Source organism: Puntigrus tetrazona, unplaced genomic scaffold (assembly GCF_018831695.1).
Source record: "Puntigrus tetrazona isolate hp1 unplaced genomic scaffold, ASM1883169v1 S000000746, whole genome shotgun sequence".
Classification (NCBI taxonomy): domain Eukaryota; kingdom Metazoa; phylum Chordata; class Actinopteri; order Cypriniformes; family Cyprinidae; genus Puntigrus; species Puntigrus tetrazona.
Genome location: NW_025048355.1, coordinates 2,350,001 through 2,372,500, shown reverse-complemented (window position 1 = coordinate 2,372,500; position 22,500 = coordinate 2,350,001). Strand labels below are relative to the sequence as shown.

General features: G+C 44.4%; 2 protein-coding genes across 7 annotated transcripts in view; one reads left to right on the top strand and one right to left on the bottom strand.

Moving 5' to 3' along the window:
• syngap1a (synaptic Ras GTPase activating protein 1a) overlaps positions 1-14,286 on the top strand; it is a 57,558-nt gene extending 43,272 nt beyond the window's left edge. For 3 of the 6 annotated variants that reach the window (XM_043232948.1, XM_043232952.1, XM_043232951.1), the window contains 7 exons: positions 2,555-2,756; positions 4,035-4,574; positions 5,120-5,578; positions 6,182-6,355; positions 6,883-7,094; positions 7,175-7,247; positions 9,654-14,286. In XM_043232948.1, the coding sequence (XP_043088883.1) occupies positions 2,555-2,756; positions 4,035-4,574; positions 5,120-5,578; positions 6,182-6,355; positions 6,883-7,094; positions 7,175-7,247; positions 9,654-9,683 (1,690 nt within the window). In that variant the 3' untranslated portion in view covers positions 9,684-14,286. The remainder of the gene's footprint in view (positions 1-2,554; positions 2,757-4,034; positions 4,575-5,119; positions 5,579-6,181; positions 6,356-6,882; positions 7,095-7,174; positions 7,248-9,653) is intronic. The other 3 variants (XM_043232949.1, XM_043232954.1, XM_043232950.1) reach the window with 3 other exon arrangements.
• Positions 13,731-22,500, bottom strand: part of lingo4a (leucine rich repeat and Ig domain containing 4a) — a 10,959-nt gene continuing 2,189 nt past the window's right edge. The window contains exons 2-3 of the mRNA XM_043232955.1: positions 18,831-18,906; positions 13,731-18,042 (exon numbers count right to left, since the gene is read on the bottom strand). Of these exons, the coding sequence (XP_043088890.1) occupies positions 16,216-18,030 (1,815 nt within the window). The 5' untranslated portion in view covers positions 18,031-18,042; positions 18,831-18,906 and the 3' untranslated portion in view covers positions 13,731-16,215. The remainder of the gene's footprint in view (positions 18,043-18,830; positions 18,907-22,500) is intronic.

The following is a 22,500-nucleotide window of genomic DNA, read 5'->3' as shown; positions in this document are numbered from 1 at the left end:
TAACCCCAGGCTTTTTTATCATCTTGATGTCAAACCACTTCCGCCTCCGATTGTGCTAAAATCAGTAATTGAGTTTGTGAATGCCGTGGAGCCGCAGCAGGGCCGGTGCAGCATCCCTTAGACCGAAGGGAGAACCTGATATTGGGATGCTTCGCCCCTGAAAGCAAACCTCAGGGACTTCATGTGAGCGAGAAGGATGGAGGTGTGAAGTGTGCGTCTTTTAGATCAATCGCTTGGACCGATTCTAAGACATGACCTGTGTGAGCGTCGTCTGAACGGTTCACCTGACGCAGACCTAAAATTGTATTCTGTAGTCTCTATCTACAGCGTGCAGGACTCAGTGAGACACATTTGGCAGTAGTTTCCACACCAAAGGGAACCAGTCTCTCGCGACTAGTCTCTGGTGTTAAGAGAGCTGCTAGCACAGCTCTCCGGCAGGAGGCAACCGAATTAACCGCTCTAGAGTCCCTGGCAGGGGTGATGAGAAAACTGAGACCAGTCTTCTCTGTAACGCTGGCACTGAGTGCACTGAAGCGACAAGCGAGGAACCGCTGCAACGCCTCCTTCTTATGTGCCTCCTGGTGTCTGTCGCCGGCCGCAGTAACAGCGTCTCCAGACAGACCCGGGACTTGACATCAGACAGGGTCAGATATGTCGTAGGCAGTCTCTCACCGAGAGACAAATCAGCTGTCCTCCTGAGCTCGATGATATCTTTAGAATCAACCTGCTCACGCTCATCCAGCTCTTTGACGCACAGTTCCTGAAGAGGAGCTATTATGTATTTTAACAGTTTTCTTCAATAAAACCATATGATTATTTGCTTTTAATACTTTATTTGAACTAATTATTATTAACTCGTTGCTGTCATATATATTTATTTTAAGCCATTTTAAAGGCTACAGATGGCAACACAGTGGTAACCTGTTCCCTGTCTCTACATCTTCTGCCGCACCTCTTTCTTTCTCTATGGGCTCTATGAGAACTGTCAGTCAGCTGTCAACAAAGCTAACTTCATTTTTGCATTCTCCTTACAATCCAACCTCAACATCTTGGGCTTGACTGAGACCTAATAATTTCACCTCCTCTCACACCCCATGTCTGCTCATTTCAAACAGTTGGAAATACTCTACTCACTCTCCTCTATGCAATGATGACTCATTTGAATGCCATGCTATTACTATAACAGCTCTTGTAGTGGTAATTTATCCTTCTCCTTCTTAGAGGAGCTGGGTGGACTGCTGTCCTCTTTTGTGGAGGATAGCACCCCACTCTTAGTCTTTGGCGACTTCAACATTCATCTAGATAAGCCTTATGCTGCAGATTTCCAAACCTACGCTCCCTGTCTCTCTCCCATCTTTCCTCCGGAGCATCCTCCTCTCTTCCCTCATCTACCCATTTCTCATCTGTGGATGTGAATGCAGACACTTTATGTTCTACTTTAACCTCGTGTCTAGACGACATTGTCCTCTCTCCACCAGCACGGCCTGTCTCATCTAACCCCTGGTTATCTGATGTTCTTCGTCAGCTTCGGACCAAGTTCAGGGCAGCCGATAGAAAATGGCGCAAATCAAAATATCCGTCAGACCTGAGGAGGTGTCTGTCTTCGCTTTCATCTCTGACGAAGTCCACACTGCAAAATCTCTTTAGAACATTTAATTCTCTTCACATTTAATCTTCAGGTCCTTCTGTCCACCTTCTCATCACTGGGCATCACAATCCTATCTCACTGGTAGGTCTTTCAGGGTGGCCTGGGGAAGAGAAGTCTCTAAAACACATCAGCTGTTCACTGGGGTTCCTCAGGGATCGGTTCTTGCACCCCTCCTCTTCTCCACATACACTACATCACTGGATCTCATCAAACAAGAGCGTGGTGTCTCTTAAAACTGATGACACACAGCTCTACGTCTCTTTTCAACCAGATGATCTGCATGGATTTCAGGCTGAATCAAACATCTCGCCACAGATTAAAGATCATCACCTACAGCCTAATCTGGCCAAGACTGAGCTTCTTGTCTTCCCGGCCTCTCCAGCTCTACAGCACATCACAGAGACTCAGAATCTCTCTCCAGAACATTCTCCTTCACTGTTCCTGGGATGATCTTCCCGCTCCTATCTATAACGCTGGATCCCTGTCAAACTTCAAACAACAGCTGAAACTCATCTATTTCGACATTACTAGACTTCATCATGAATTTAAAAACATTTTTATTTATTCCTTTCCCTTTCCAGCTTGTACATATTTGAACAGTACCTGAGGCTGGTGTTGAGAGCTCTTCCTTTCTCTGTTAGCCTCGCTTTATGTATTGATCATTTGTCGCTTTGGAAAAACACATCTGCAAAATGTTTAAATGTAGATGTAATGTTGCGTCTCGCTTCTGTTTAAACTGAGATGTTTTAATACAGTGATCTGCCACGCCACATCAAAGAGCACCAAAACAACATTTCTTGTTTGAATTTCTTGGCCGGTACCATAATATATTCTGTACCTTTACGGTACATCTGTAGCCGTGGGTTCATCAGACTGATGTGTGTGTGTGTGTGTGTGTGTGTTTAGCTCTATAGACATCTCTCGTCTGCCGTCTCCTACGGCCGGTCTCTCCGGCAGCGGTATTCTCTCTCATCCTGGAATGGCTGCATTCTCCGAGCGAGATCCCCGTGGCAACAAAGATGTCTTCTACGTGACCCGCCCACCTCTTGCACGCTCAAGCCCCGCCTACTGCACGAGCAGCTCTGACATCACCGAACCAGACCCCAAGGTACACACGCACACACACACACACACTGCTGTTTGCTGTGCATTAGGGATTTTTAAGTATAAAATCACTGCTACTGTTGATTTAATGTTTCAGGGCCTGATATACATTATATTGCCAAAAGTATTGGGTCGCCTCTTCTAGTGAACAGGTTTGACTACTTTAGTAATATCCATGGGTACAGATATTGATGTTAAAGCATATAATGATATTCTAGAGAACTGTGTGCTACTACTTTTATAGCAACAGTTTGGACAGGACCTTTTTCTTTTCTAACATGACAATGTCTCTGTAGAAGACAAGGTAAAAAACTCATCATTAAACACCAATGACATTCACTATATGGACAAAAGTATTGGGACCCCCTTCTGTAGAACAGAAAAGGGCACTTCAAAACTGTGCAACAAACATGGAAACTTAATTTATGCATTTAAAAGTTGGTTTCCTTGCGACAGTTCTGTAAGTGTCTAAAATGACGGAACCCACACGTACTTGGTGTTCTTGGTGTTTAGTGATGAGGTTTTAGCCCAAGGACTGTATTTAAACTCACAGCAGAGGATTAGTGTATTCAGACCAGTCCAGTTCTTCCACACTGACTCATTTGTTTTTTTAATCTTGTCTTATACACATGGTCATGATATGGTCATGTTAGAATAGAAAAGTCCAAACTGTTAATATAAAATTAGAAACACACAATAGCCTAGAATATCTTTATATGCTTTAACATTAAGATTTGTACTCAAGAATATCACTAAAGTAGTCAAACCTGATCATTACAGAGAGTGACCCAATACTTTTAGTGTGCATATATATGTATAAAAACCTGAAAGCTAAATAAATAGATAAATAAATAAATGAGACGGTCATCAATAGTACAGGTATATTAATAGCAATAGCCAACAATACAAAAATCATTAGGATATTCCATTAACATTTCGTACATATTCCACTGTAAATATATCAAAACTTCATTTATGATAATACGCATTGCTAAGAACTTCATTTGGACAACTTTAAAGGTGATTTTCAAAATATTAAAAAAATTTGCAATCCTCGGATTCCAGATTTTCAAATAGTTGTATCTCAGACAGATACTGTCCTGTTCTAAGAAACAGGACATCAATGGAGAGATGATTTATTCCGCTTTCAGACCATGTACAAATCTCAATTGCAAAACGTTTTTGTGCTCCAGGGTCGTTATAGATGTGACGTTTATTCTAAAGTTGCTTGGCTCCAGGAGCGTGGTTCTCAGATGCTCTGCTGTGGTGTGTGTCTCGTCAGGTTCTCAGTGTGAATAAGAGTGTTTCTATGATGGACCTGCAGGACTCTCGCATCAACAGCGTGTCCAACCTGCACTCGGTGAACGATCTGCTCAACTCGTCTCAGGGCTCTCTGGCCGGCTTCGGGCCGCTGGCCGGGGCCCCTCTCAGGGCCGGAGGGCGCGTGTCGGCCGGCTCGGGCGGCTCCAGCATGTCGGGTGGCCTGCGTCTGAGTCACTCGGGCGGCCTGGCCACGGACTCTCTGTCCCAGGCGGCTGCCATGCACGTGCCCCTGTCCTTCCAGAACCCTCTGTTCCACCTGGCGTCAGACGGGCCCCAGTACCACACCCCTCCACCGCTGCTGCTGCCGCCCGAGCCGGAGAACGGACACGTGCCCTCGTTCGCTCACAGCGGCTTCTCCCGCAGCGAGGATCTGTCGGCCCTGCGCACGCAGAACAGCCTGGTGCAGCCCAACATCGTGCACTCGCACAGCTACAGCGACGACTTCACGCGCCACAACCAGGCCGACTACGCCCGCAGACAGCTGTCTCTGCAGGTGCAGGTGATCCGACGCACTCCTCACGGAACACACAGTGGAGAACCTGAAGGGCTGCCCCTAACAGTCGACTGAGAGTTTCACAGCTAGTCAGGACGTCCAAACACCTCAAACATGGCTTATCGTCCGAAAGCTAATTAGCTACTCTACTCATTTTTGGTCATATAGGGTATAATACATTCAAATCTGTGAAGACCGTTTATTGGTGTGTTCTCACAGAAACAAAACAGCGTGCTATTGTTAAACAATGAAAGCAACAGGATGCGCTTTTTTGCCATCTCGGTCTGTGCTTGAGCGCAAAACTCCATGTATTCTTCCAAGCGAGCCAGTTCAAATGAAAACAAACATGATCTCTTAATCTCAAACCAAAGAAATATGTCAGTTTTTATGTTCATTTTTAGCACATCAAGTTCAGCTAAATGAAATGTAGCTGAAATAAAACACATTTTTATTATATCATTATCTTTTTTTTCGGCTAATGTCAGTGTATTTTCTTGAGTTGAGTTACCTCTGCTATCGCTGAGGGTCTGTGTGTGTGTGTGTGTGTTTAGGAGAATCTCCAGCAGCAGGTTCTGATGGGTATCGCCCCGCAGACAGCCACAGGTACAGGGACGCCCGCTTCCCTGGCCACGCCCCCAACCACCATCCATCCTGTCCGTCAGGCCTCTATGGCCCCGGCTCCTCCTCAGCGTGTCAAGCCTCAGCCCTCCCACCAGCTGTCCGTCAGCTCGGCCGTCAACTCCACGCCCCCCAAGACCCGCCCCCAGAGCGGGAACCTCCTCCAGTCGCCTGACTCCAGCTTTGGGGGGAGGCAGTTGCCAAGGCAACAGCTGTCGGTGAAGGATAGCCCCGCCCCCGGCCTGCCGCATCAGTCCAGCACAGCCTCGGAGAGCCCCGCCCCTCAGGGCGGAGCCAGTGAGAGCACAGAAAACACACCGAGCAACCAACCAGCAAAACCTGCTCAGCAGAGCAACCAACAGCACCTGCTCAAGCCAACCACAAACAAACAGGTCAACACACACACACACACACTCCAGTATACTAAGCAATGCATCATTTTGTTTAATCTGTGGGGTAAAAAAAATATAATTTTAGCAATTAAAGCAAAACATGCTCAGGTCAAACTGTTTGAATAATATTTGGTCCCAAAAGTTTACTGGTAGTCCACGGTATGAGATTCTTTTTACTTTCCATGAACTACCCGACTATCCGTCCTTACTTTTACTAGTAAAAAAATTAAAAATTGTCTTTGCAGTCTGAATAGTTTTTGGTTTGGCTGTATATACTCACACACAGTGTGTTGTCTGCACAGGTTTGAGTCTCGTCTGTAATCTGAGGTTTTATTCATCTGGGGTAATTGAAATTAAATGCAAAATGGGCATAAATGACGACTGTAAGTCCTGTTTGTGGGTCACCTCCTAAACTAGAATCACTAGTATTATCAGAGTGCACAAAATGCTCATTTATAATACACCTGCACCGTTCAGAACCGACAGCTCGAATCTGAATGCAAGGAAATGAAAGTAAAATGGTTTGTAAATCAAAGAGAGAGATGTGTTCACGCTGTCTGTATGTCAGATGAGCCTCATGTTTTGTCTGTTGATGTGTTTCAGGGCTCGAAGTCTCCGTCCACTCTCAACCCTCCCTCAGCCGCGTCCGAGCGTACGGTGGCCTGGGTGTCCAACATGCCCCACCTGTCTGCAGACATCGAGAGTCTGCGAGTGGACCGCGAGGACTTCAAACTGAAGGAGCACTCCAAGAGCATGGATGAGTCCCGTCTGGACCGGGTCAGTGCTGATGCGACGGTCCACAAACAATAAAAAATGATACATAAAAAAAAAATGCTATATGCAAAAATATTTGACATTTTATTTTGCATCTAGAAAAATCCAATTTTGATTTGCAATGTGAAATTTTTTTCTTGATAATTGAACAGTAATGTTTTATTTTTTCAATTTCAATGTGTGTGTGTGTGTGTGTGTGTGTGTGTGTGTGTGTGTGTGTGTGTGTGTGTGTGTGTGTGTAAAATTGTCAGTAAGATATCGTCACAGTGCATAAAAATCATTTTTATTTAAAAAAATGAATAAATTAAAGGCCTTATATTGCAAATAATGTATGAGAATTATTCAGCATCACAATAATAAGAGTTACGGCGTGACGTAAATACAGAATATACAGAATATTTTCTAAGTTATATTTTCTATAAAGAAAAGGACCAAAAGATTTGGTTTTGTATTGTGACTTTTTTTAAACGCAGTAATAAAAAGCAGGCCCAAATGACCTTTAAAACCTTCATAATGGGTTTTCTTTGCAGGTGCGTGAGTACGAGGAGGAGATCCACTCCCTGAAGGAGCGTCTGATGATGTCCCACCGCAAGCTGGAGGAGTACGAGCGGCGGCTGCACTCCCAGGAGCAGCAGACCAGTAAGATCCTGCTGCAGTACCAGAGCCGCCTGGACGACAGCGAGAGACGCCTGCGCCAGCAGCAGATGGAGAAAGACTCGCAGATCAAGGGCATCATCAACAGGTCAGACGCGTGCCGCGCGCTCGCGACTTTGTCCCTGCGATTACCAGAGCATCCTGGGAATGTGTGTGTGTGTGTTGCAGGTTGATGGCGGTAGAGGATGAGCTGAGGGGAAGTGGAATGCCTGACCTCAAAACCAGAATATTCACAGAACAGGTCTGTCACACGCACACCGGGAACCATCTGTACCCTTCACGCCACTCCGCCGGAGTGAGCTGCTGCGTGACGTCATCACATCTGTCGTGTGTGTGATAGTGAGGAGAGGAAGTGGGCGGGGCTAAACGGTTCTGTGTGGAACACCTCGCCGGCCATACAGAGAGAGATTGAGTGCAGCTTCGTCAAGAGCCGCTTACATACCTGCAAACTAGTAGCGGAGAGCTGGAGAGATCGGGCGGCCGCGTGTGCTTCCAATCTGACCGAACCCGAACACGCCTCGTCTCACAGCCGCGTGTAAACGTGCAAAGTTCGCAATTTGTTTGCAAAGCTAACACAGCATCGGCTCGAGCGCGCTGATGAAGTTGCGTTTCAAGCTACAGCAGGACTGTTTTGTGTCTCCCGTGTTTTGTTGCCGAATGAATCAACGTTTTCAACGAATCAAGTGAGTCAGTGGTTCACCGAACGACTCGCTCGTTACAACAGTCATTTAACTATATAAAGACATTTTGTTAGAAACATCGGAAGGTGCAAAAATAAATTACTCCACTGCTCACAAAGAATAAACACAGATGACAAGAGCTGCACTACCCCAAAAAAGTTGTTCAATTCTCCAAAACAAATGGTATTCTGGGGGGTGATGACTCTAGAGTCCTCTAGAAGTGTTAAGTTCAGAACGTTGTCGCCTCTTTGACCTCTTGTGAGTTTGCAGGTATGACAGTAACATGATATTATTCCAGAAATGATTAGTCGATCTGCTGTGCATCACAGGTGTGTGTGTGTGTGTGTGTGTGTGTGTGTGTGTGCGTGTGTGTGTGTGTGTGTGTGTGTGTGTGTGTGTGTGTGTGTGCGTGTGTGCGTGTGTGTGTGTGTGTGTGTGTGTGTGTGTGTGTGTGTGTGTGTGTGTGTGTGTGTGTGTGTGTGTGTGTGTGTGTGTGTGTGTGTGTGTGTGTGTGTGCGTGTGTGCGTGTGTGTGCGTGTGTGTGTGTGTGTGTGTGTGTGTGTGTGTGTGTGTGTGTGTGTGTGTGTGTGTGTGTGTGCGTGTGTGTGTGTGTGTGTGTGTGTGTGTGTGTGTCTGAACACGTCTCATCCAGTCAAAAGCTAGAGGCTAAACCTGTTTACTGACATCAGTTTGTCTGGGATTAATATAACAAATATAGTAATAACTTTCCAATAACTACATATAAGTATAACAGTATCTGTAGTAAGTGCACTCTAATGAACAGTATCTATACCAGGAACAGAAGTGCGCTCACTCTCTCTTCTTACCGTCATGTTTTATTTACTTGTTTTTGTCATTTTTGACCGATCTACTATTATTCAGGTACATAGGCGGGACCAGCTGCTCAATCCACGCTGTGTGCTTTCAGCCAATCAGGCCTGAATGTTACACCTTTAATATTTTATTAATGACATGCATCAACTTCATAGACATCCTGAAAGCCAGTGAAGTCCAGTTCTGTTCTGTTGTTGGTGTTTCTTTGTCCGCGCACAGCGCTCCTCACTCTCGGGCTTTTGGTATCAGTCAGGGAAGTCCTTCCTGATGAATACCGAGGCGTCGGTGGCTTTGACTCTGACCTGAGAATCATTTCCTCTGATAAGATTCCAGCCGCCGAGTCACGAAGCGAGCTCCAGAATCGGCGCATCTGTAATAATAGCTGACTGCAGTGATAAATATACCAATAACCAGTTCTGTCCTGAAAGCCGTGGCATCATCACGGACGCAGCCGATTGGTTGTTTTCGTATAGGCAGCCAGCGAGCTCACTTGAGAAACCTTCCACCTCCCCAGCTCCACCTGTTCAGATCTTGATGTGTGCCATAAAAAGTGATAACTATAGCACTAACTGTAGTGATTCACAATAACTGTATTGATAGCTGTGGTGATGCGTTTTGTCGTCCGTCTCTTTAAATGCTTGAGCCCTTTAAAGCAGGATGAATTCTGATTGGCTGTTGCGGCGATGTCGTTCGTCTGTCGTTATCATCGCAGCGTGGGCTTCGTTATTAAATCTTTACAGTGTTTGTCATGATCGTGGTTGTTTGTGTGTAATGTGATGTCGTTGCCGCCCGGCCCCAGACGGAGCGCTGTGATTGGCCGACGGTAGCAGCGCGTCCTCGCAGCGAGGGCCTGTGATTGGCTGCCGGAGATCCCTTCTGTTCTGTCCTCTGTTTCCACTCGTCTCATCCACTCATCTCGCCATTTCCACAGACTTTCTTTCTTTCTTCAGCTGAACAGCGGGAGATGTTTAGCTGAACGTTCACGCTGCTCTTCTCCATGCGATCACGCTCATATTTTCTATCCACATGAGTTTATTTCCACATGTGTGATGAATACAGAGTTGTTGGCGTTGTGATGAATCGAGCGTTTTAACGGATCGGGTCACTGACTCTCGGCTTTGTTTCTCCCTCAGCCGATTTATGGTGCCCACTCTGGAACATGATTGGCCCGTGCAGGACTAGTGGACCTGTGATTGGTTGAACCTCAACCCAGCAGTGTCTGATGATTGGCTGAGAGAGAAGAGAGAGGCGGAGCCTGAGCAGGACGACCAACTCCAACTGGACAAACTCTCTCTTTCTTCTCTCTCTCTCTCTCTCTCTCACACGCTGAGACTATATATATGTATATAAGTGATATATAACTATATATTCCTCAGGTGTGTGTGTCTCTCTCTCTCTCTCTCTCTCTCTCTCTCTCTCGTCTTTCTCTCTTTCTTCTGAATTTTTTGAGCCAAATGGACGACAATCAGCATCTTGAGGCCGAAACAATCACACCGATAGCACAAAAAAATCAACACAGACGGACAGAGAGAGAGACGACTTTATAGGCTCTCGTTCTCTTCCCATCATCCACTGCCTCTCTCTCTCTCTCTCTCTCTCTCTCTCTCTCTCTCTCTTTTTACTGCAGGAGTGTGTTTGTGTACGTGAGTGTGTGTGTGTGTGTGTATGATCAGGTGCAGCCTCAACTTCCTAATAATGACTCAATAACAAATCTTGTTTGTTTGTTTTTTTTCAAATGATGTTTTGAGGGGCTTGATTCTTTCTGAGCCAATCAGACGTCGGCGTGCCGCTCAGAACCCCGCCCCTTCCTGTCCCGCGCGGTGGGGGCGGGCTCTCCTCTCCGTGCCTAAAGAGCTCCATCGAGAACAACAGGGCAAAATAAAGACTAGACGAGTGAGTCGGACACTCGCCTCCGATGGAGACGGTCATGTGACTCGAGGAAGAGCGCTCGTGGCTGTGCCGTTTTCTGGGTTTTAAGTGGTGCTTTGACGCTGGAGAGCGAGCGGACGTGTTCGTTTAGTGCTGGTGTGTGTTTGTGCCAAAAATCATCCAGCCGCCCACTGAAGCTCTCTCAGACCCTAGTGAGCCGCCCGGCCCGTGCTTCACACCTCCCACGATGCACCGGGAGACTGGCACCGATACAGTGTTACTCAGTCACTCTTATAATTCAGTTTAACTTGAAATCGCGACAAACAGTAAAGAATGTACTTCTGCGAGACACTATCCCTTTTCATTTTCGCGCTGATGAATTAAAAGATTCATTCAGCTGTTATTAAAGGCCTTATTGTTATTAAAAATTAACTTTTTGATTAGTAAAATGAAATTAAGTGTAATTTTAACAGTTAAGCGGGCCCTAAAAAATTATTTTTGTTACACTTTTAATAAGCTGTAGAATTTTTTTTATTAATTATGCATGTTTTTTTTTTAATTGCTAAAATGTATTTTAACCATTAAAATGGAATTACGGAGGGGAAAAGGCCCTGTTATCGTTCATATGAACTATGTTTTGTGAATTCAATGCATTGGATTTATAGTTTAATCGTTAAAGCAGAACCGGGGGGGTATTTGTGCAAAAAAGGGGCAAGATTTAAGAGATTTCATAGAGATTCATTTAACCATAAAATAACATTTTTAAGTTGCCTGTCATGAATTTCTTAGATGAACTGGTAATGTGTTTCTTTGTGTTGTTGGGACCAGTCTCATTTTACATTCTTCTTCTTCTTCTTCTTCTTCTTCTTCTTCTTCTTCTTATCCTATTTTTAACCGAGTTAGCATGACATGTTGACAGAAACCCCATGACGGTGCTTCCCTTCAGGTGTGTGAACATGTTGAGCGGTGTTTGATGTTAGCTGTGGCTCCTGCTGCTGTCGTGCTCCGTGCTGCTCACTGGGTTTGAGAACACACACACTCTCACACACACACTCACTCACACACGCTCGAGCACTGACGTCATCCGGCGAGGTCGGCTGCTGATTTCTGTACATAGAGTCCAGATTTACCGATGGAAAGTTTCTCTCATTTTAAGTCGGTTGAGTTTTTCTCTTTTCTTGGTGTTCGATGGATGATACTCATATACGCCAGTAGCTGCTTTGCTGGGGCTTTAGTCGATTACTTTTGTCTTTATTTCCTTTTTTCTGTTCAAAGTATTACTTTCGTCTGCATTTCAGGTACTTCTAGTTATGAAAAAATAATGATGATGAACAGTGTTTCTGTGCCTCCAGTTCCCCCGGCGAGCTCTGATTGGCTGAACTCGAGCGGTCACTTTCGCACGGACGTGTTTCGGTGCGTCTCTCACCACTTCTGGCGCAGTTTTGCGATCCTTTCAGCCAGCGTCTGTGTATAGGGGTCAGTTATGCTACGACAGATCGTGATCGTGTATCTTTTCCCCATCGTGTAGCACGCTAGCTCTTACTGCTATGAGTTTGTCTTCATGATGAAACGAATGGTCCAGCCGCCAATTTAGCCATAGACACGGACAAGCCATAGCATTGACCCTTGACCCTCCGACCCGATTCAGGAGCGTAGGATGTATATATTTATATATTTACCCATGGAAATATCCTCGAATGCGCGAGAGATTTGTTGATTCTAGAGTGGAGCATCTCTGAATATGGAGTGATGTTTTGAATGTTCATATTATTATTATTATTATTATTATAAAGATATTATATTCAAATATGATTATTATTGTAATTATGAATTTCATTTTATTGACAATGATTGATAAACAGAAATGTCTTTCTTTTTGTGAATATGGAGAAGTTTACATTTTTCTGGGGAAATATTACAAAACTTTAAATATTTCAACAAACAAATAAATAAATATATACATGCTTATCAGGAGATGTGCTTTTCTTTCCGTGAAGATTTGTCCTCTTCCTCGGTTCTAGCTCTCTTCTGTTCTTCTGGAGCCGTTCTCTGATCAGTCCTCGTCTTTGGGGTGGGTTTACTTGTGCAGCGAACGTCTTCTACTCAACAGTTCGCAGTGAATCTTCTCTGCTCTCTTGAACACTGCATTCAAACAGAAGTAAATCCCACCTAAGGGCTTGGTTCTCCAGCGACATGTTTTATGAGCCCTTAATCGTGGAGTATTTGTCATTGTGTCTTTGTCTGAAGTTGACACACTCCTCTGAGGTTCCTCGACTCCTCTGATACAGTCTGGTCTTCAGCACTGAAGAAGACACACACGATTGGTCCTCGGGCAGCTGCTCTAATTGATCAAATCCAGGTTTTGGGTGTTTTTTAAGCACCCTTGAACTCAAGTCGCTGCCGTTTTTGTCTGCTAGCGTCGAGCGTGTATTGAAGTGGAAATCAAGCTCTGATTAGATCCAGTATTAGGATTTGAGAACATCAGACCGCTTCAGTAGAAGCTGATGGGTGTGTAATGTGTTGATCCGAGCAGACGGAGGCGCCCGTGCTCCTGAACCAATCAGACGCTCTCGGGATCATGAGTCACGGGACAGACGACAGACGGACGTTTGACTGGAGACTTCTAATCTGGGCTCTGATCTGTCAGACGAACATAAACCCGAACCAGTTTAATCTCAAAAGACAGAGATCTGAACACGCCTGTGAAGATGAGCGGGGATTTTATGAATTATGTGCCTTCCACAAATATGACAGAAAACATGGGGTTTTGTTCAAAAAAAAAAAAACAGACACACATTAATCGGGCGACACGCCGAAATGTTCATTTAAAAAAATTAACACAATCACTTATTTTTTTCAAAATAATGCCTATTTTTTCATATGTGGACAGATAGATGATACATGCTCTTTATTGAACCCGGTGTGTGTCTGTGTGAGTGTGTGTGTGTGTGTGTGTGAGAGAGAGAGTGTGTGTGTGTGTGAGCGAGTGTGTGTGTGTGAGAGAGAGTGTGTGTGAGCGAGTGTGTGTGTGTGAGAGTGAGTGTGTGTGAGCGAGTGTGTGTGTGTGAGAGAGAGTGTGTGTGTGTGAGCGAGTGAATCGTTCATTCAGCCTGTTGTTTTCCTGCTCTAAGCTGATTTACCGGACGTGACCGAGAGCAAGTTCATATAGTGTAGATTAAAACATGAGCGAATCACGACACCCAGAACACAGAACCGATGAAGGGGTTCTCGGTAATAACGCCATCTTTGAGAAATCCTCATAAAATACATCAGTGTCCTCTGTCACGTACTTTGGGTGAAAACCGTGAAGCAGACGGTAGGAAAGGACCCATATTTAAGTATTGAATCAAACATCATTTAAGATGACTTTATTGTTTTTGGCAGCTATTTCTTACAGAAATTGCAAAACTAACTCATTTTAAAGACATCTCAGTCAAAGTTTAAATAAACAAACGGAGCCGTTCTTTAACTAGTACACCGTCTGTAGAACAATAAAAAAATATTTTTGTTTAATATATGCAAAAAAACAAAAACAAATGAGATTCATAAACGCTCCAGAGAGAAAGACAGATTTGACAGAATCGTAGCCGAACCAAACACTTGATCGTTTATGCTAGTAAAACAGCAGTGCATGATGGGATATTATTGCTTTGAGTTGGATTTCATAAAGCCATGTATGCGTGAGTTACACTGTTTTATCTAAAAGCATCATCAGCAAAATATAACACATGCAGACATTCACATAATCCTGAGATGCATTCAATATTTCTGTCATTTAATGCATTATATAACTACCTCAGGACTTACTGAACACGATTCACACCGAGCTTAATTAACCTGAGATCTCTTGTGATTAAAGCTTCATTACTGCTCGCCTTCTCTGCTTTAGAGATGCTAGAAATGCGATCAGAGCGTCTCGTCCATGCGTTCATGCAGCTCATGCTCAGTTTATCTGATTTAATGCCTCAAAACCTTTCACAAAAATCACTTAAAGCTCATCTCAAACCTGAATTACTGCAAACTGGGATCATCAGGAATCTAATTTAGGCAAATCACAGAGGAGTCTAAATGACGATTAAATTCAACCCAAAGTCAAAAATGGAGAAATGAAGAGGAAAATGATCAGGTTTCATCAGCTAACCTCGTTTTGTTTTCCAGTGCAAATATCTAAATCTAAAAATAAAATTTTTACATTTACTGGACAGAAGAAGCCTTCATTTCTGACAAACTACACAGAATGAAGTGCGTTTGGGACGTTTTCTTTGTGGTTGGATCGAACGCACTGCTTTCCATGCAACTCACGAAAAGAAATAAAGGATATAAATGTAAGCCCGGGAAGGCATGTACATTCATGACCCTAAACGTCAAGAAATAAAAGTCTATCAAGCAACTTGAAAATCATGGAATGGTCAAAATAAGCTGTGAAATCCTCAGAGGGTAAAGGTGCTGTATGCAGCCAAGACATTCTCGTTTTGTGTTGTAGTGACTCCGCCCACTGCCCGTTCATCCAATCGGATTTCAATACTCAGTGTCAGAGCCGTGGAGGCCAGCCAATGGAATCTAAGGAATATTAAAACATGCATAAAACAGCTCAACTTCCAGTCGAAGGACCAGCGCCTCGTATTGTCAGTCGCGCTCGTTTCTGTTGCGTATCCTCAATCTGGCAACCCCATGAGGAGGGTGTGGAGAAACATCTCCAGGATTATGAGTTTGGACTGCAGAACCCTTTCTGACCACTAGTACATATAACATTACATACTGCACCTTTCAGATATCTGGAAAATCAATGTTTTTCTTTCAAATAGAGAATACTTAACAGTCCAGTGACAGACATCTGTTCTTTGTTTTCTTGATTTAATACCATCAAGGCATCTTAGGCGTATAGGACTTTCTTCTTTGAGAATCGAATCGGAGATACAATAAAAATTGTCCTTGCTCTTCCAACCTTTATAATGACAGTGAATGGCTGTTATTTTAAAAGAAGTCCAATAAAGTGCATCCATCCGTGATTAAACACCTCACGGCTCCCTGAGGTGAATAAAGGCCTCCGTTTTCGTAAGAAAAAAACTCATATTTAAAACCATAATGTCATGTACACAATAGAAACGTGTTCCAGAAGACAATGTAGGATGGGTGTAGCATTAGCTTCTGTGAAATACACAAGAACAATGTTTCCAGGAGCAGTTTTCTCACTTTAGCAGCCTCCTCTTGTCTAAATCCTTGCCCTCTCCTCAAAGCTTCTGCAGCTAATCATACGCATATCCACCAGGAAATCACTTTATTGTGAAGCTGGTGTATCATAGAGTTTAATATAACTCAAACTAGACTCTTCTGAAAGAAGAAAGTCATATACAACTAGGATGCCTTAAAGGTGAGTAAAACATTGGCCAATTCTTGGGGATCTAACCCTTTAATTGAAACATATTTGTACTGAAAAACAAGACTTTTATTGACAAAAAACAATTTTATGCAGTGAATGACAAGGAGCTTTAAGGGTTAATTCTTCTAAGATGAAAATTCAGTCATTCATTTTTTACCCTCATGTTTTTCCAAACCCGTAGGACCTTTGTTGATCTTCAGGACATGAGATGCTCTACTTTTAATTTTGAGATTACTTTTTGTGCGCAAAGAAAACTAAATCCTAAATTTATGTAAAACACCTGCTTTTAACAATTCTCCCCCAAGGAATGACATGAGGGTGAGTGATTCATGACAGAATTGTAATTTTGGGGTGAGCTAACCCTTTCATGCATCGTACTCTCATGTTTAAGCTTATGGGAAACTGGATATCTAGTAGCACCTCGAACATCTCATGTTGTCAAGTTTTCAGATCAGCTTCATGGTGAACCTGCCCGTCTCCATCGACCGCCCGCCTCCGGACGTCATCGCCGTGCTGCGGGGCACGAAGTCGATAGTCGCCGTGTGCTTGATCTGCCCTTTACTCTGACTCCAGAAAAACATGAAGACGAAGCAGACGGCCACCGAGCTCAGGAACGACAGGAAGCCCATGGTCACCGCGATCACCAGCGTCTTCACGTCGAACGGAAACGGCTGCGACCCGTTGACCGCCGCTTGCCCAGACGTGAAGCTCCAGCCGTCCAGGAAGAACGAGCCAGAGCGGTTGCGAGCGGACGCTGGAAACCCTCGCACTCGCAGGCTCACCGAGACGCTGTCGTTCCCAGCCGCATTCGAAGCGATGCACAGGTAATACCCGCTGTCCTGTACTTGTGCGTAGCGCACTTCCAGGGTCCCGTTAGCGAGCGTGCGAATCCGACCCGAGCTGGAAATAAGGGAGCGTTTGGGATTCAGCCAAATAATCGACGGCGCTGGGTCTCCGTCAGCTGCGCAGAAGAACAAAACCGTATGTCCTTCGTCCGTACGAACATCCTGCGGCTTCCGAGTCAGAATGCGAGCTTGTCTGCACATGAACAACCTCGGAATCTCAGCCTCCGTGAAGTCAGCAAACGTCCGGCCTTGCGCCTGCACAGGCGTTGCGCAAGTTGGCGGATGTCCTTCAAAGCGAAGCCACGGGCGTCTGCGCATCGCCCAAAGAAGCCTGCAGTCACACGCCAATGGGTTCCCATCCAATCCAAGAACATCTAAAGCGGCGACCGAATGGAAGGCAGACTCCTCCAGCGTCGGCAGACGGTTCTCCGACACGTCGAGGAACCGTAGAAGCGCAAGGTTTTGGAAAGCGCCGGGCTCTATCCGTAGAAGCCCTGTACCGACTGCATGCAGCTCCTGGAGTCGTAGCAAATCCCCAAGAAGGTTGGAAAGGATAACGGTGATTGGGTTATATGATAAGTCCAGGTATCGCAAGTAGACGAGGTGATGCAGGGGGGAATAGGGTACCGCGCTCAGATTGCAGTGGCTGAGTGTTAGCGATGTGAGATTGAGTCCAAACAGGCTGTTAGCGGCTAACGAGTCCAACCAAGGGCAATGGGAAACTTCGAGATCACGCAAACGTCCCAGCTGGCGGAAGGAGTTGTTGGGAAGCGTTGTGAGTCCGAATCGGCACAAGCGCAGCCGGATAATTCCGGAGAGCCTCGAAAACGCTTCGGTCGGCACCGACGTCAGGTTGCACCGGTCGAGGTTCAGCTCCTGCAGGTCAGAAAGGCCGTCGAAAGCACGGTTAGAGATAAACACCAGATCGTTCTCGCTGGCCTCCAGCTTCTGGAGAGACGACATCTCGCCGAACATATCGTCGAGGAGCACCAAGATCTCGTTCCGGCTCACGTCCAGGAACTGAACGCCGCGGAGGCCGGAGAAGGCTCCCACCGGGATGATCTTTAGATGGTTGCGGGATAAATTCAGCGCGACGAGATTCTGCAAACCGGCGAAGGCTCCGACCTCGATCACTGTTAGTGCATTATCGCTGAGGTCCAGTTCGCGTAACTGCGTGAGGCCGGAGAACTGTCGCTGCGATAGAGTCTTTAAGAGGTTGCTGGTTAAGTTAAGTGACAGGGTGTTGTCAGGAACACCTGCGGGAACGGAGGACAGCTGTCTTGAGAAGCAGTTCGCTATCAGGAGCTTTGGCAGACAGTCGCAGCGCTGAGCGCAGGGCGCCGATAGAGCCACGCCCACTACCCACTGGAGGACCACCCACCAGTACAGCCTCCTCCAATCAGCAGCCAAACACATCTGGAGACCCGCCTACAGGGAAAAGATCACAGATTCGGTTTTTGTTGCATAACAAGGTAAGTGAACTGTGCTCTAAAAACAAATCTCAGCATTACAGATGCTTCAGGATCCGTAGCGTTACAGAAACATATCTTTTAAGCACTAGAAATCAGAGTTATTACAGTTAACCAAAATTAAAATGTGTCCTTGTTGCATTTGGTACATGAACTTACTATTATATATGATGCATTACAATAAACAGAAAAATAAATATTAATATACTAAAATAACACGTTTGAAACAGTATTATACAGAAACTTCAAGTGCAAAAAGCAAAGCTGCTTTCTTATGAAACCCACCACTGAATACAGCTAGAGGAAGCATTAAAATGTTTTTAGTCTGTCAGTGTACTTAGTGTGATTTAAAAAAAAAAAAACTAAATCCCAAAAAATCTTAATCTTAAAAAAGTGTCAGGGACACTAAAAACAGCAAGACATGACACATATATTCTTTTTAATAAAACAACATTTACATCATATATAATATTACAATATCATTTTTAAATATTACTTAGTATTAATATTTTAATTAATACTTCACATTAATAGTTGAATATATACACCAGTACTAAATGTTGTAAAAATATTATTATAGTATTACAACAAGCAATTTTACAAACAGACGCATATCTACACACACACATATGCATATATACATATATATATATATATATATATATATTGTAATTATATTAATCTTTACTTTAGCCATTTCATCCATGTCTATAGTCTGTAAAATCAGAAATCTTTGCGAGCACTCACCAGCTGGCAGAGGGGCTGCTCCTTCTCATTACCAACAATTACTAAAAGAAAGTCTCGCTGATCGCCCGCTCACAGCCTAGAGAGAGAGAGACAGAGAGAGAGAGAGAGAGAGAGAGAGAGAGAGAGAGAGAGAGAGAGACAGAGAGAGAGAGAGAGAGAGAGAGAGAGAGAGAGAGAGAGAGAGAGAGAGAGAGAGAGAGAGAGAGAGAGAGAGAGAGAGAGAGAGAGAGAGAGAGAGAGAGAGAGACAGAGAGAGAGAGAGACAGAGAGAGAGAGAGAGAGAGAGAGAGAGAGAGAGAGACAGAGAGAGAGAGAGACAGAGAGAGAGAGAGAGAGAGAGAGAGAGAGAGAGAGAGAGAGAGAGAGAGAGAGAGAGAGAGAGAGAGAGAGAGAGAGACAGAGAGAGAGAGAGAGAGAGAGAGAGAGAGAGAGAGAGAGAGAGAGAGAGAGAGAGAGAGAGAGAGAGAGAGAGAGACATGAGAGTTCACAGAGAGAGAGACACAGCCAGAGAGAGAGAGATCGTGAGAGAGATGAGAGAGAGTGAGTGTCAGTGTCAGAGAGTGAGACAGAGAGAGAGAGACAGAGAGAGAACAGAGTGAGAGTGTGTGAGAGTGTGTGAGAGAGAGAGAGAGACAGAGAGAGAGTGACACAGAGAGAGAGAGAGAGAGACACAGAGAGAGAGAGGCATTTGCATAACCAAATGTTGGCAGAGTTCACCGCATCAAAGCCACAACAAAACACTGAGCGCTGCCAGACACACAGCACGCCGCCGTCAGAGAGTGTGTGTGAGTGTGTGTGTGTGTGTGTGTGTGTGTGAGTGAGTGTGTGTGTGTGTGTGTGTGTGTGTGTGTGTGTGTGTGTGTGAGTGTGTGTGTGTGTGTGTGTGTGAGAGTGTGTGTGAGTGTGTGTGTGTGTGTGTGAGTGAGTGTGTGTGTGTGTGTGAATGAGTGTGTGTGTGTGTGAGTGAGTGTGTGTGTGTGTGTGTGAGTGTTAGATCAGGACTGCTTTTACAACAGGATTTTACCTTTCATTTCTTTCAAACACAGTATAAACACTAAAAGTAAACAAAAAGTTTAAATCGTAGTGAAATGCATTAATATTCATGGATAGTCTGACTCTGAATGTCTTGGGTTTTGCTCTCATTAACAAAATCCAACCACTTTCCTTCACTGCATTCAACCGATCAAACTTTAATTAAAGCACCTTTAAACACAAAAATGTCCCTCAAACAATACGATGCAAAAACACAAATAAACTGATATAGTGAGATGTTCATGTAATACAACCTGAATTTCTGGAAATGTTTGTTTGTATAAAATATTTGGGACGGGGTGTGTTTACCATGATTTAGCATCATATTTAGCATCTCATCTTCTTTTCAAAACAGTTCAGAGACGTCTGGGCTTCGAGGTTATGGGCTTTCTCGTCTGATACGTGTTTCCAGCTGCTGAAGAGTTTGTGCTCGTCTTTAACGGTGCTCTAAATGTTCTCTGAAGTCACGCTGTTATAATACCTGCAGTGTGTGGTTTAATACTGTCCTTCTGAAACACACCAGACCTTCATTTCTTTCAAACACAGTATAAGGACATATGTTCCCTCTGAACAAAAGTTTAAATCCTTGAAATGCATTAATATTATGGTGTCCTCTGAATGTCACGGATCTGCTTCATTGTGTGTGTGTGTTTCCTTCACTCTGTGTGTGTCAAACTTTAATTATGTGTGTGTGTGTGTGTGTATGTGTGTCTGTCTGTGTGTGTGTGTCTGTATGTGTGTGTGTGTAAACTGATGTATGTGTGTGTTGTGTGTGTATGTGTGTGTGTGTGTTTCTGAAATGTGTGTGTGTGTAAAATATGTGTGTGTGTGTGTTTACCATGTGTGTAGTGTCATGTGTAGCATGTGTCTTTTTTCAAAACAGTTGTGTGTGTGTGTGTGTGTGTTGTGTGTGTGTGTGTCTGATGTGTGTGCTGTGTGTGTGTGTGTGTGTGTGTGTGTGTGTGTCTAAATGTTCTGTGTGTGTGTGTGTGTGTGTACCTGTGTGTGTGTGTGTGTGTACTGTGTGTTCTGTGTGTGTGTGTGTGTGTGTGTGTCTGTCTGTGTGTGGTGCATATGTGTCTGTGTGTGTGTGTATGTGTGTGTGCATTGTGTGTGTGTCCTGTGTGTGTGTGTGTGTGTGTGTGTGTGTGTGTGTGTGTGTGTGTGTGTGTGTGTGTGTGTGTGTGTGTGTGTGTGTGTGTGTGTGTGTGTGTGTGTGTGTGTGTGTGTGTGTGTGTGTGTGTGTGTGTGTGTGTGTGTGTGTGTGTGTGTGTGTGTGTGTGTGTGTGTGTGTGTGTGTGTGTGTGTGTGTGTGTGTGTGTGTGTGTGTGTGTGTGTGTGTGTGTGTGTGTGTGTGTGTGTGTGTGTGTGTGTGTGTGTGTGTGTGTGTGTGTGTGTGTGTGTGTGTGTGTGTGTGTGTGTGTGTGTGTGTGTGTGTCTGTGTGTGTGTGTGTGTGTGTGTGTGTGTGTGTGTGTGTGTGTGTGTGTGTGTGTGTGTGTGTGTGTGTGTGTGTGTGTGTGTGTGTGTGTGTGTGTGTGTGTGTGTGTGTGTGTGTGTGTGTGTGTGTGTGTGTGTGTGTGTGTGTGTGTGTGTGTGTGTGTGTGTGTGTGTGTGTGTGTGTGTGTGTGTGTGTGTGTGTGTGTGTGTGTGTGTGTGTGTGTGTGTGTGTGTGTGTGTGTGTGTGTGTGTGTGTGTGTGTGTGTGTGTGTGTGTGTGTGTGTGTGTGTGTGTGTGTGTATGTGTGTGTGTGTGTGTGTGTCTGTATGTGTGTGTGTGTGTGTGTGTGTCTGTGTGTGTGTGTGTGTGTCTGTGTGTGTGTCTGTGTGTGTGTGTGTGTGTGTGTGTGTGTGTGTGTGTGTGTGTGTGTGTGTGTGTCTGTGTGTGTGTGTGTGTGTGTGTGTGTGTGTGTCTGTATGGGTGGTGTGTGTGTCTGTCTGTGTGTCTGTCTGTGTGTGTGTGTGTGTGTGTGTGTGTGTGTGTGTGTGTGTGTGTGTGTAAACGAGCTGATCTCAGGATTTGTGTGGTGTGGTCAGCATATGTCGTCTGAGTGTGTTTAATGCACGAGTCTGGTTTAATCTTCTCTCCAAATGGCCGTAATGGAGGCTGTGACGTTCATCTGTCTGTTTGTTTACTCCGGTGTGTTTTGTTTCAGTCTGTTAAGCGTCTTTAAAAGTGCTCAACTTAAAAGGCTTTCAACTCGACGGCCCTAAAAGAGCATCATCAAACCCGTCACACACACAGGAGCAGAGTCCCTCTTTAACACTGGTTTGTTGTTCAGTAAAGTCTGACCTCTGAACATCTTATTCATGATTTTGGTGGATGTTTTTATTCAAAGTAACTTGCGTTGCATGAAATGCACAATGTTTTCACTCAAGTTCATGAACCCTGAGGTCTCTCCTGATCTACCGCTTGAGTATTAGTTCTAGAAGTCGTAATAAACACATTACAATTCAATAATATGTGAAAGTAATACATATATACTTAAGTTAGATTTTTTAATTTTATTTCAGGTAACTGCCAAGGCAACATTTTTCATTTATTTTAACCTGAAGTGTTTACATTTTCAATAATTTTAAATATTTTTAATAACAAAAATACAATAAAATAACTTAAAAATACGGAACATATAGAATAAAG